General features: G+C 64.1%; 1 protein-coding gene across 1 annotated transcript; it reads left to right on the top strand.

The window, feature by feature from the left end:
- Positions 1-867: 867 nt before the first annotated feature.
- Positions 868-9,287, top strand: EXOC3L4 (exocyst complex component 3 like 4; the record flags this gene model as incomplete). Its single annotated transcript, XM_082618852.1, has 11 exons — positions 868-1,273; positions 2,094-2,745; positions 3,700-3,811; positions 4,027-4,149; positions 4,519-4,619; positions 4,820-4,900; positions 6,028-6,142; positions 6,712-6,831; positions 6,915-7,067; positions 7,746-7,867; positions 9,095-9,287. 11 exons carry the CDS (start codon positions 868-870, stop codon positions 9,285-9,287), a joined length of 2,178 nt encoding a protein of 725 aa, XP_082474978.1.
- Positions 9,288-13,123: the final 3,836 nt, after the last annotated feature.

A 13,123-nucleotide genomic window follows, 5' to 3' on the forward strand; every position in this document is an offset into this window, starting at 1 on the left:
TCAGGGGCAGCCCCTGTTCTGCACCCCCATGCCCTGGGGACTCCCTCCCCACCCTCTGTCGGGGAGGGGCCAGAGCATACCTCTCTGGGTGGTGGGGAGGAGATGCAATGGGTGAGAAACAGCTTGGGAACCTCCCGCCACTGGTTAAATATAGAAGCACGGCCCCTCCCACAGCCTTCCCTGCAGGCTGCAAGGCCCCGATAAGCCCCCCGGTGGCTTGGGCCAGCCCCCTCCGGCCTGACCCCACCTCCCTCCAGTTCTGAGACACGCAGGGAAAAGGCATGGCCTCCCACGGGGGTCCCTGAGCTCCGCTTTGAGCAGAAGCAGTTAGGCCTGATGGCTGAATGGGGGTGAGCTGAAGGATGGGGGAGTGGTGAGTGGCTTGTGGAGGGGGTGGGCATTTTAGCCTCAGGACCTAAGCTCCAGGAAGTCCTGGACGTGGTTTCTGGGCCCAGCCCCGGGCACTGTGGGCTGCGGGTCAGGCTGTGCCCCAGAACCCGCGCGTTCAGTTCCCTCTTGAGCTCCGATGGGAGGGTTTGGCCTGGCAAAGCCGGTGAGGTGGGTACCTGGGGAAGACCTTCTTGGAAGATGGTGTCAGGGAAGGTTTCCTGATAGAAGCAGCTGTCTGTGTCTGCAGAAGTGGCTGCAGCCTGGCACAAAGACGGCTCTGGCCATGGGAGCTGCCTGGTGACATTTCCTTTTTGACAGCCCTGAGGTCACCTCCTGGGGAAAGCTTCCCTGACTAAGCCACTGGGCCCCAGCACACCCCACAGGGCTCTCATGGGTTTCTGTGTCTGCTCCTAGGGGCTGGGCACCCCCCAGGGCTTCCTGAGCCTCCTTTTCGCCCCCAGCTCTGCTGCTGCCAAGATGCCATCGCCTCAGACAGTGGCCTCTGGGCCGGAGCTGCACAGCCCCAGGGAGCCTGTGGTACCCCAGATCCCAGCTCAGGGCACTCGGAGGGCAAGCAGCGAGGATGCGTCCAGCGCCCATCGAGAGGGCCTGAGGCCTGGCCTGGGCACCTTTCGGCGGGCCTTCTCAAAGGCAAGCCAGCGGGCCTCGGGCTGCGCCCCCCAGGAGGACCCCGGCCTGCTCAGGCGCAGCGCTCGCCTCTTGTTTCGGTCTTTACGGCGTGCTCTGGACGATGGCCTGGCTGCTGACCAGACCCTGGCTACCACTGGGCCAGGGGTGGCCGACGGCCGGGAGGTGCCCTCAAGGGCCATGGACAGTGTCAGCCCGCAGTCGTCCACTGAGGCGGGGCCTGCGGAACTAGAAGGTGAGGGCTTCCTCACCACTAAGCAGGGGAGGGGCAGTGGGGCCCAGGCTCCCTGACAGGCTCTCCTCCCCCAAACCTCTGCCCCTGCACAATCTCACGTTAAATTCTTCCAACATTTGAACAAGGGCAGCTGAGAAAAGTGAGGCTCAGAGAGGTTAAGTGACTTACCTCAAGTCTCACAGCTGCGAAGTGGAAAAACGGGACGTGAACCCAGATCTGCAGGACCCCAGAACTCCACAGGCTTCCACAGCCTGGCTCCTGGCCAAACTAGAGTGGTAGAGAAGGCACTGGCCCTCTCAGATCACAGCGTCCCAGAGGGTACCTGTGAGCCATGGGGCAGAGGAGAGGTCAGGGGGCTGCCCAGGAGAGGACACATTGGAGTAGGGCCCTGAAGGGGGAATGTAGGTGAAGGTAGAGTGCTCCTAGGGGCTGGAGGTTGGCCCAGAGCAGGGAACAGCAAGAAGTGCTGAAGTTGGACACTGGGGCAGGAGCCTGGGCATGCCCACCCTGAGCTCTGACCCCACTGGACCTGCAGTCAGGACTGTACTTGAAGCCACCAGGTCCAGTTCTGTAGAGCTGGGAGTGGGAAGGCAGGGACTGATCCCAGTTGCTGTTTTGAGCCAGGCTTGGGGCCTGGGTTTCCGCCTCTTCAAAGGTGATTCCAAAGGACACAGGGCACCTGGGGCTGTCGCTCCCGGAGCAGGCCTTCAGATGCAGCTCTGGGGCCCAGCAGTCCGGCTCCGGATGTGTGGGATCGGGGTGACAGGCCTGGGTGGGGCATCCCCCTCATTACCCCTCTTCTCACCTGACCTCGCAAAAGACAAATCTGTGGCCGACCTCATCACGGAGCGGAAACTGCTGGCGGCCTTCGAGCAGCTGCGGCAACTCGAGACTCGGCTAGTGGCCGAGAAAGCCTCGCGCACCTTCGAGCAGGACCCCACGGACTTCGCGCGGCGCGCCATGGACGTGTGCCTGCACTACGACGGGCTGGCTGCGGAGATCGGCGCCATCGTGCTCGAGACCCTGGGCCCGGACGGCGTGGACGCGGCCTTGCTCACGGAGCTGGCCCACGTGGTGCGCGCGGAAGAGGAGACCCACCCAGAGCCCCCTGCGGACGGCGACTTTCTGCGCACGCCGCGCCACTGGCGCCAGCACTGGGAGGACGCGGTGCGCCAGAGCGCGCGGGAGCGCGTGCAGCAGGTGAGCGCGGGGGAGGCCCCGGGGGCAGCCAAGGGCGCCTCCGGCTTGGCCCAGCTTCTGGCCGAGCTCGGCCGCTTGGTTCGCCGCGACCTGCAGAAGGTGCAGCTGGAGGTGCACCCGGCTTACGCGGCCGCCGGCTATCCCGCGTGGGAGGCCTACCTGCGCGCCTTCCACGGCGCAGTGGCCCAGCGCCTCCAGGAGCTGGCGCACGACGCCCGTGGCTGCGAGCAGCTCTACATCCTGCTGGACTGGGCCTCCAATGTCTACAGCAGGTGAGGCCCCAGCCAGGACGCCATGAAGGGCAAGGAGGGGCTGGAACTGACCACACGAGAGGCCTTCAGGAACCTGCTCCAAAGAGCACAGGGCACCTTTCTTCCCCTTTTCTTGGGCGTCCGATCCGGGAGCCTTCGACATTCTCTCCTTCCCATTCTAGACCATGGTGCTCTCCCGAGAGGGGAGAGGGGCCATCCATCCGCCAGTTCCTGAAACTGGAAAGCATCCGGGTGGGGGGCGGGGGTTGCTTATGAGGCAGGGAGCCCAGTTAGGCACAAGCTAGTCCACAGGGTGCCTCTTAGTGAATTAGCAAAGGGCACCCTCCAGGAAAGACACAACCGTGGGCTCACAGCGCTTGGCGTGAGGTGTCTTTCAGCCCCACTCTTGCTTCGGATGGACCCCTGGGTTCAGGGCTCTGCAGAACGTGAGGGGGTGGATCACCTCTCCCGCTGAGCGCTCCCCAGCCCCACAGGCAGACAGGCAAGCCGGGGGAGGGCGCCAAAGTCCTGGGCTCCTTAGTATGCCCTGTGGCCTAGACAAGTACCCGCCCCTGTCTGGGCCTCCCTAGTGTGGACAGGATAGTGGCTGGTTCCTGAGCTGCGTGGTCCTGGGGGCGTTTAGAGTTCAGTCTTGGGTGTACCCTGACCGTGAGGGTAGTGGTCACACCCGAGGCAACCTGATCAAGGTCCATCTGGATGGCCATCTTTATGCATTCTGTGCACGCACAGCTGATTGCTTAGGGTGCCAGGAAATCCTGCAGTCAGAAGCTGCGGGGAGGGGTGTCTGGCATGGAAACCTGGAGGGCGTGGGGGGGGGCTGAGTATGTGAACAGCCCAGATTCAGGGCCCTCACGGTGATGGCGTTAGGCTTTGAGCCTATCCAGAGGGGAGTAGGGGCAGCCGCTGCCCCATGAGAGTTCTGCTCAGAACTTCAGGCTCCACCCTGCCTTCCAGTCCTGATTTCCTGGGCTCCCAAGACCTGGCTCTGCCTGTGGAGCCACTGCCCCCGCTCCTGGCACCCGATGTGTGGGCCCGACTCGAGAGTGACTACACCAGCTTCCTGGAGGTAAGGGCCATGAGGGGCCAGGCCGGAGGGGGCGGGGTCCAGGTCGAGTGTGGCCGCCGCCCCCTGCAGGGAGGCTCCGTGCCCTCAGGCGTGGGCCTGTGCACCAGCAGGGTGGCTGTTGTCTCCAAGGGCGGGCGATGGGGCTTGGGGCTGGGGAGGTAGGGGACCTCCTCCCTAGGAGGGTCACACCACGGCCCCTTCCTTACCCCGCACAGACCAAGATCGCGAGCTGCTTCGATGGCATCCTGCAGGTAGAACAGAGTCGCTGGGTGGCTGCCGAGGCCCCCGACGTGCTGCAGGGCCACTACCATACGCCACTGTCCATCGACGTACACATGGTGCGCCCAGAAGGAGGGACATGTGTTTGGGCCTCAGGCGGTAGAGACACCCAGAGCTGTAAAATACAGTCATAACCACCTCTCCCTGTTAGACGGGAGCTTGAGGCCCCATGTGGGGCCGGATCAGAGGCCCTCAGGTTGCCTGGCCAAGCTGGGAGCGCCAGGCCACAACTCCCAGCTTAGCAGGTGGCCCCGTGGGTGTGGGGAGTTGGGAGGGCTGAGCTCGAGGTTGGGGCCGCTGGAAGTTGCAGGCCAGACTGCGAGGAAGAGCAGGGCAGGCTGGAGACATCACGGGGCCACGAGGTGGGGGACCGGGGGCATCGGGACTGAGGGCTCAGATGCGCCTTCAGCGCGTGGCATCGCTCTCAGCTCGTGGCAGAGCACGTGAAGGCAGCTGGCGCCATCTCCGCGGAGCTGGAGGCCACCACCTTGCGGATCTGCGCGCAGGCCTTTGGCCTCTTCCTGCCCAGGTAGGGGCGCATCTTGGGCTGGGGTGTGGTGGGTGGAGTGGCCAGGGTGTGGACCGTGGTCGTCCCTGGGGAGGGCCCATCCTGTTTGCTCAGTGTGCGAGATCCCCGGACAAGCCTCATCATAAGACCCGAGGGAGGGCGGACACGAGGTCATAGAAGCCAGAAAGAGGCTCCAAGACCTCTGCATACCTCTCCCCCAGGTTTGAAAAGGCTTTCCTGGAGTCGGGGGCGGTGAGCGAGCCTAACCTGTGCGCCAACATCAATGCCTGCGAGGATTTCAGGTGGGTTTCTCTCGCTCCTCCGCAGGGGCGGTGCCGAGCACGGCCGGCAGGGGGCGCGCAAACGGAGGGAACCGGGACCCTGAAGGCTACCGCGGCGGCCTCAGGCGGCCTTCCCAGGAGGCTTCCAGGGAAAGCCCGCCTCTCGGCCTCCGTCCCCGCTGTGGGGTCCTCTCTCGGCCCCGCAGAGCTGAGGCCCTGGAAGGGATGCGGGGAGTTTCAAGGCCGAGCAGAGGCCAAGAAGCCCTCCCTGACACTCCCCCCAGGGCTTTGCTCGTGCTGGGGCCTGGGTTTATCTACCCCCAGAAGGCAGAGCCCCCCCGTGGGCTGGCACTGGATGTCCCCCTTCTGTGCCAAGCATTAGTGTCCCCCCACTTAAGATGCATCAGCTGCTGCAGCGCAAGGGTGGGGTCCCCATGTACAGATGGGAATGTGGCGGCTCAGAAAGGAAATGCCACTTGTCCACGGTCACACAGACAGTACATGCTGGATCTGGGACGTGAACAAGGTCTGTGTGAACCCAAAGCCTGACCACACTGAGGCACTGCTTCTATAATACTCTCTTGTCCCTAATCTGTGCCAGACTGGCCCTGGGCACGGGGGACCCTGGGGTTCAGCCCCAGGGAACATTCTCTGTTCCTTGGTAGGCAGCCTCTGGCCAAGCCCCTGATGGAAGTTTAGCCTGCCTTTCTGTGTCCCTGGGCTGGGGACCGGGCAGAGCCTGGCCCTCGGTTTACTCAACAGTGAAATGGGGACATTATAATATTTGGAGAGGCAGTTATGAGGCTCTAAACAGGGGCCCCTGTGGCAGGAACGGCTGCGTTGCCCTGTTCTGCCACCGAGAGGGGTGCAGGTTCGGCTCAGCGCTGCCACAGGGGAGCTCCGCCATGCTGTGGGACCACCACCACTCCACCGCCCTGCCCCTCTGTGATCTGGGGCATAGTGCTGTGCCCTCACTTGACTCTGCTCCCGGGGCTACTACACTGTGCAGCCCCAGGGGGGCGGCCCTTCACATTGTAGTCTAAGTGAGTGGAGTTGGTGTGGCACCAGCCTTCCTGGCTGTATGCCAGGCCTTGACCCCAGCCTCCTCCCCCTTGCTCACTTTGCCCCCTGTCCTGGCCCCTCCCCAGAACTCATCTTCTGGCCAGGTTCCCAGGAAGCCTTGAAGAGCTGGAGAAGCCCCTGGTGGCTGCCACCTGCGCCTTTCAGAAGCGGCTGCTCCAGGGCTTGCAGGGTGATGTGCAGGTGAGGGGGATGGGCCCTTCTCTCCCCACTTTCCATGCCCAGCAGGTGCCCCCTGTGTCTTGGAGCCTGGGAGCCCAAGTCACGGCATTCATTTACCGTGGGGGCAGTGCTGGGGTGGTGTGTCAGGGGGTGGGCAGGGGACCCAGACAAGTTCCCAGCTGAGCAGGAACAGTTGGGAAACAACTACCTTCTTCATTCTCCACGTCTCAGAGAGGGTGTGTCCAAGGAACTGCTCCTCATCCGGCCCCTCAAGGCCCCCCCAGGACTCCCCAAGCAAGGCCTGGCTAGAGGCTCAAACTCAAACTCAAACTCTGCCTACTGAGGCTCCGGGCCTGGAGGAGGCAGTCCCTGGGAAAGGCCTAGTGACATAATTTGTGGCAGGAGAGGGGATGTCACCAAGGTACCATAGAGAAGGGGGTCAGATAGCTCCCCAGAATTTCTTCCTGTTGACAGATTGTCCCTTGGCCTGAAACACCCCTGTCAGGAGCCATGCACAGGGCTCCCAGGGGAGGGTCTAGTGGATGGGGAGGACACCTGGCTAGAAGACTCCTGACCCCCTCTGCCCCCAGCCACTCTTCAAGGTCCTGTGCACCAAAGCCTGGCTGACACAGGACGTGCTGCAGCCCCTCCTGGACAAGGTGGTGGCATTCGCCGGCCACCTCGAGCACGTGGTCCCGCCCCGGGCGCAGGTACGGGGGGCCGAGCTGTGGTGGGGGCATGCCCAGGGCCCCTGCCGTTGACCCTGACCCAGACCCCCGCTTTGGCCGCCCAGGAGACTCTGCAGGAGGTGCACCGTTACGTGGTCCGCGAGTACCTGGCGCAGGCGCTGAGGCCCCGCGAGCGGTTCCGGGGTGTGGAGCGCGTGAGTGGCTCCCAGAAGATGGGCCTGGACGCCCAGGCCATTGGCAGCACCTTCCAGGGCTTGGTAGGACCACTGTCTGGCTGGCCTCCTCGGGGGGCCTCCAGCGTGGGGACCCTCCACTAGCGCCCCCCATTCTCATTTTCACTCGCCCCTGTAAGAGCCCCCGCGGGGCAGGCTTTGGCGGAAGTGATTCTGCGCACTCTCCCCTCCCACCCCCCCACCCCCGCCGAGCGGGCCTGGTGGGGACGACACTTTGCATACGTTTGCATTCATTTGCATGCAGTTTTGTGGGGTGTGTGGGGAAGGGCTGAGGTCGCAGCCCCGTCTGATGGGCGGGGACTATGGGAGACCGCTCCTGCGCCCCTGACCCCGAGCAGTTCGAGCTCAGGCACCTCCTCCCTACACGTACACCCCTCATCTGGGCTGCTGGTCCCCCACCCGCTGTACGACTCCAGGCAGGACTTGCTCGCGGGGCCTCGGTTTACCCATCTGAGCAGATTCTGGAAGACACCTCCGCGCTCTATCGTGGGGGAGGGAAGATGACTATTGAGCTGCGACTGAGTCCACGGTGCCGAGGCCCGCGTCCCCTTCCGCGATGCAGGAGGCAACCCCGTGGGACGGCAGTGGTGGCTTCAGGAGGGCTCTGCGGGGCTCTAATGGAGGGGCTGCAGGCGGGGGCGGCAAGGGGGTTCCGGGGAGGGGGCAGTGGCCCGCCCCGCAGGCGTCTCCCTGTGTCCGTAGGGCTCTGAGGCTACTTGGTTGGGCCGAGCTATCCCGTGCGTGGCGGACATACTGGGCGAGACTTACAAAGACGACATCCGCGGGCACCTGGAGACACTCATCCGGAGCTACCCCGACATCAGGTCCGTCCCCACGAGATTCTGACGGGCGCCGCGGGGCCCCGGGGTCAGGGGACTCGTGCCTGCAGAAGTGTCCCTGCGGCTGCAGCTGGGCGGGCGACGAGCCTGAGGGCGACGCGAGCTGGTTCGGGGGAGGGGGAAGGGCGCCTCCCGGGCGGGGCTCGGACTAGCGCCGGCCTGAGTGCGCAGGTGCAGGAGCTGCGGGCCCCCGGCCTTCAGGCTGTGGGGGGGCCTCGTGGCATCGGGGCTGCCTTCCCTCGTGGTCTCTTCTCGCCATCCTCATTCAGTCCTGTGGTGAGATGGGGAGACACGTCCCCACCCCTGGAGTCTGAAGGGAGTGGGAGACCCTCCTCCCGCGTCTGACGGTGGGGACACGTCCCTCCCCCCGGGAGGCTGAGGGGAGGCCGCGGCCCCCACCCCTGGGAGAAGGCCCTTTTCGGAAGCCCCAGACCTGGCCAGGAGGAAGGAGGCTTTGATCCCCGGGTGTGTGTTGGGTGGGGGGTGGGGGGATGAGTCATGGTACCCAGGGAAATCCCAGCCCGAATCTTTCCATGGCCTTGGAGATTCCAGGGTGGGGAGACTGCAGAAAACCCCTGGCCTAGCTCCTTCCGGACCCACCGCCTTGCCCTGCACCCCGACCCCCCGGGGAGAATTCCAGCCCCCCAGCCCGCAGTGACCACCCCTCCCCTCCAAGCGCCCGAAGTTCCCCTTCTGGCCCCTCCTGGTTTTCCTGCCCTGGGCTGGCCTGCCCTCCCTAGCTTGTGGGGCGGTGCTTCGAGCTTCTTGGGGTGCTCGGGAGGGGAGGGGGAGCTCCTGACGCCACTGGGCGCAGGCCTCCCACCCCCATGCTGCCTCTCTGCATGCTGCCTGGCTGTGGCTCCCTACGCAGGGCTGGAAGCAGGAGGCCCTGACTCCTTTCTGAGGCCAGCGGCTCCTCCAGCCCCGCCCCTGTGTGGCGGCATTGCTGCATCCTTCAATCCACTAGGTTTCTTGAACCTCTGCATAGGCCGCCCTCCTGGCTCCACGTGGCCTCGCACCCTTCAAGGCCCAGCCACCCCTTCCAGGAGCACTGCCCCTCCTCGCTCATTCTCAGTCTCTCTGAGACCAGGCTCCAGGAATGCTGGGTGCACTCGTACTTCCAGCCCAAGCCCCCGGGGTTCTCCTCACCTCGGGGTCTGGGGTGTCATTGAAGCTGCTGGGTCTGCAGTGAGGGTCCGCGTGTCTCTGCAGGCGGGACCACGTGCTGGCCATCCTAGCGCTGCGCCGACTGGGCCACCGTCGGAACCAGCACCTCCTGACTCATGCCCAGGACCTGCTGAGGGCCGCGGCCAAGGCAGGGGGCCCCGGCGCTGCTGGGAGCCACGTGCTCTTCGAGGAGATCGAGGTGCCCACCTCCGTGGATGTGCTAATCACCTGCATCTAGTGCTCCTGGGCCTGAGGGGGGGCCGACCCCAGGTGGAGGGTTGGCCACCTTCCCACAGGCACTGAGCCCCAAGTCAGGAGCCCGTGGTCATGGAACTTCCATCCTCAGCCACGCGTGGCTGGTGACCAGAAGGAACAGCCATGAGAGAGGCATTTCCGGCATTTGCGGGGGAGGGTTCGGGAGTGTCAGAAGTTCCCATCAGTGCTGCCTGCGCAGGAAGGCCTCCCTGCCTAACTGTCCAGCGCCACCCCGGTCTGAAAGTGAAGAACAGAGTATTTATTTTTAAAATAAACATGAATTAAAATGGTGTCTCCCTAAGGAGGGGCAGGCCAAGTTGACTTCAGGCAGGAGGTCTGGGTTCCCATGCACCCAGGGTCCAGCCAGAGGTTCTGTGGTGACTCCATTTGGTGATGGCTGTTTTCTGCTCACTGTACCAATGGGGAGACTGAGGCAGGTCTAGAACTGGGAAGGCCCACCCCTGTGGCTGCAGAGCAAGACAGGCTCTGACCCCGGGCCCCCAGTGCCGTGTGCCTAGTGAACTTTGCCCAGCAGGGTGAGCGCTGCTCTGTCTGGTTCTAAGGAGGCCTGGGCCCTGGGAGACAAGAAAAGGCCAAGCCTCATTCTGCAGCTTGAGGTGTTTGGGTTAGTTGTGAGAGGGACTTCCCAGCAGTGAGAGTTGTGGGCTGCTGCAGGGCAAGTGTCAACCTGGAGTGGGTGTATGAGGGGTTGCCCCTGCAGGTCTCGGCTCTGGACGTGGCGCTGCAAGGAGATCACCCCACTGCGCCCCTGCGCACGCCCCTCCTCATTCTCCTCTCACAAAAAGTTGGCACTGAAATTGGGCTCCAGCCTGCAGTTTGGGCTGCTGTGGAACCCATTTGTATCCATAACCTCGGGCTTGCCAGGAAGGCTGAGCTCTGAGATGGGGAGACTGACAGGATGCGGCCGGAGGCAGCGATAGGTGCCTTTCCCTCCAGTCCCCTTTCGGGATCCCAGTGGGAGCAGGAACAGGTGCCAGCGGCAGCCTGTGCCATGGGGGCACCTGGCCAGGGGTGGGGCAAGCCGGGGGCCGAGGGAGTGTCCAGATCTTCCCAAGTGGGGAATCCAGCGGGGGTGGGATGAGCAGGGCAGGAAGGAGGAAGCCGAGAGGATGGGGCTCCCAGGCTCCGGAACAGGCGCGGGGCCGGGGTGTGTGAGTGCTGACGCTGACAAGCGGTCCTTGTGTCAGTGGGGAAACTGAGGCCAGCGGAGGATGGAGGTTGGCACTGCTTCACAACAGGCCCCAGCACGGGTGGCCTGGGATCCTCACAGCCAGGGAGAGGGAAGGTATCGGAGGGGCACCTCTCTCCCTAGGGAGGGGCAGGTGATTGAGAGGTCAGTCTGACCCCGCATGTAAGCCCAGGGGCCGGCAGTGGTCTGGGTGAGAGTCTCAGGCTGGGGGTGGGTGGGGGTGAGGGTATAGGAAGGCTTGATCTGGTTTGGTCCTGGCCAGGTTCTCCCCCGGGAGCCCCTGCCACCCCATCCCACATTTGAGTCCCAGGCCCCAGGCCCCTCAAGGAGGCCCCCTCCTGCAGCCCCTGGCCCTCACCCTGACCCTGACAGGCCTGACCTTGCCTGAGCCCCTTGGCTGCAGGCTGAGGATCCTGGGGCTGGGTTTCTAAGCCAGGCTGCAGAGGTGGGAGGGGATTTAGCTCTACCACTTTCCAGCCAGGAGACTGTAGGCAAGTTTCTTCACCTCTCTGTGCCTCAGTTTTTCCAGCTGTGAAATAGGGGTTCTGTCTGTGCCTCCCAGGCCGGGGAGAGTGAAGTTAAGAGCCTGCCATAAAGCCAGGCTCTGGCCCCACTGTGACCCCACATTCGCAGGTGTCTGGCCAGGCCACCATCTTCAAGAAAAAGTCGAGAAGAGGCTGGGTGTAGGGGTGGGGGACTCAGTGAATCCTGAGGTGGATGGTGTCAGTGAGTGGGGAAGGCCCCCAGGAGGAGGCTGGGGAGGGGTGTGGGTCTGAGCAGCCTCCTCATGTTGCAGTGGGAAGGATTTAGGCTGAGACCCAGGCCCAGAGACAGAAAGTCAGGGTTTTCCTGGCAGGAACCTCCATGTCCAGATGGGTGTGTGTGCCCTGTGGAAGTCCTGTGAGCCCAGCAGAGTCTGGGGGCTGGGGTCAGCTTCCCAAGGCCACGCTGGGGCGAGCAGGAAGCCAGACGGCAGCTTCTATGAGGGTGCAGCCAGGGAGGCTGCGGACTGGAGGGAGGGCTGAGGCCAGGGGACCCAGGGCCGGCTCAGGTCCAGGGCTCTGGCCATTGGCTGTTCTGCCCCGGGCTTGGGGGCTGTGCTCTGGATCCCGCTGCCCACCAGGTCCCATGAGGCCTTGCGAAGAGCCAGAGTGCTTCCTTGGCCATCCTGTTGTCCAGGCCAAGCATGGGGGGAGGGGGCTGGCTCTCAGAGCTGCTTCTGGACTTGGGAACCATGTTGTCTGGCTGATAAGGAAACATGTGTGCATGTGTGTGTGTGTGTTCACATGTGTGTGCATTCCTGGAATGTGCCAGCCCCTGTCAGTGCCCGGGCCTTGCCTGGTGTCTGTGTTCCCCTGTGCAGCAGGACATCCTGTTTGCCCCTAGACCTCGGGTCCTGGGCCCTACCTCTGACCCCTGGTCGCACCTCTGCCTGGCCACTCCCTCCCCCCGCATGGCCCCCTACTCTTTCTGCTTCGGCTCAGCTTGGCTTCCCCCAGTGCCCATGTCTCCTGGGGCTCCTTTGTGGACTGAGGGTCACCTCTGGTCTCTGGCCCTGAGCCTGTGGGTCCTTGATGAGGCTGGAGGGCAGTGAAAGGGTGCGGGGGCCGCCTGCCCAAGGCAGGGTGCTCGGGTCCGAGGACGGGATGAACCCAGCTTGATTACCCAAGGACAGCCTGGGGTGACAGGACGGACCTGGGTGTCCACCCTACCTCCACCTGGATTTGTGCCCTCTGTGGCCCTTCGCCCATGCTTGAGCGTGTTCAGGTCTCAGCGCTGCCCTCCCACAGCTGGTGACCTGGGCCCTTTCCCCTCTGAGGCGTGGTCTCCTTATCTGCGATGTGGGAGGGAGCGCCCAGTAGGTGAGGGAACTCAGGGGTAGATGACACCGGCCAAAGAGACCCGGCACCAAGGGCTTGCTGCGAGGGGCAGTCATCGTGTCACCTCCCTGCCTCCATGGCCTCTCCCTCTTCCTTCCAGGCCCTGGACCACATGGGGCCCCTAGACACAGGGGCAGCACCCTCAGCGGCTGGGATGTGGTCCTGGCGGGGCCCCTCAGCACTGCCCTGGTGGGGAGAGGAGGCTGTGGGGTCCCCAGGGCCACTCTCCGTCCCCTCCCTTCCTTTGCTACCCCTCAGTCCCTTAGGCAACTCCAGCAGGTCAGAGGCCCCTCCCACCAAGGTCAGTGTCTGCCCACTGTCCACCCTCGGCCCAGGGGGAGGAGATGGGACGGTCCTTCCCCAGCCAGTCAGTGCAGAACACTGGGCAGTGGGCCTGTGCCGGCCACTGCGAGCACATGATCGGAGGGGGCTGCTGGCGAGGCTGAGCCACAGAGGTCCAGGTCTGGGGGAATCAGGGCCCGCTGGATGACAGCGCAGGGCCCTTTTTGGCGGAGTTGCTGGGAGCCGTCACACCCCCGTGGCTAAGCGCCTCTAGGGGCTCAGGGCAGCCTCCCTGGGCCCCTGCTCTAGTGAAATGCTTGGAGCGGACTGATACTTGGACAGGTCACACCCACCTCTGGGTTCACGCCCCTCCTGGGACCCATGGGGTCATTACAAAACCCTTCATCCTTCCAGGGATTCCCATCCTCTGGGTGCACACACCCCCAC

Source organism: Mesoplodon mirus (genome assembly GCF_964341445.2).
Source record: "Mesoplodon mirus genome assembly, chromosome: 4".
NCBI lineage: Eukaryota > Metazoa > Chordata > Mammalia > Artiodactyla > Ziphiidae > Mesoplodon > Mesoplodon mirus.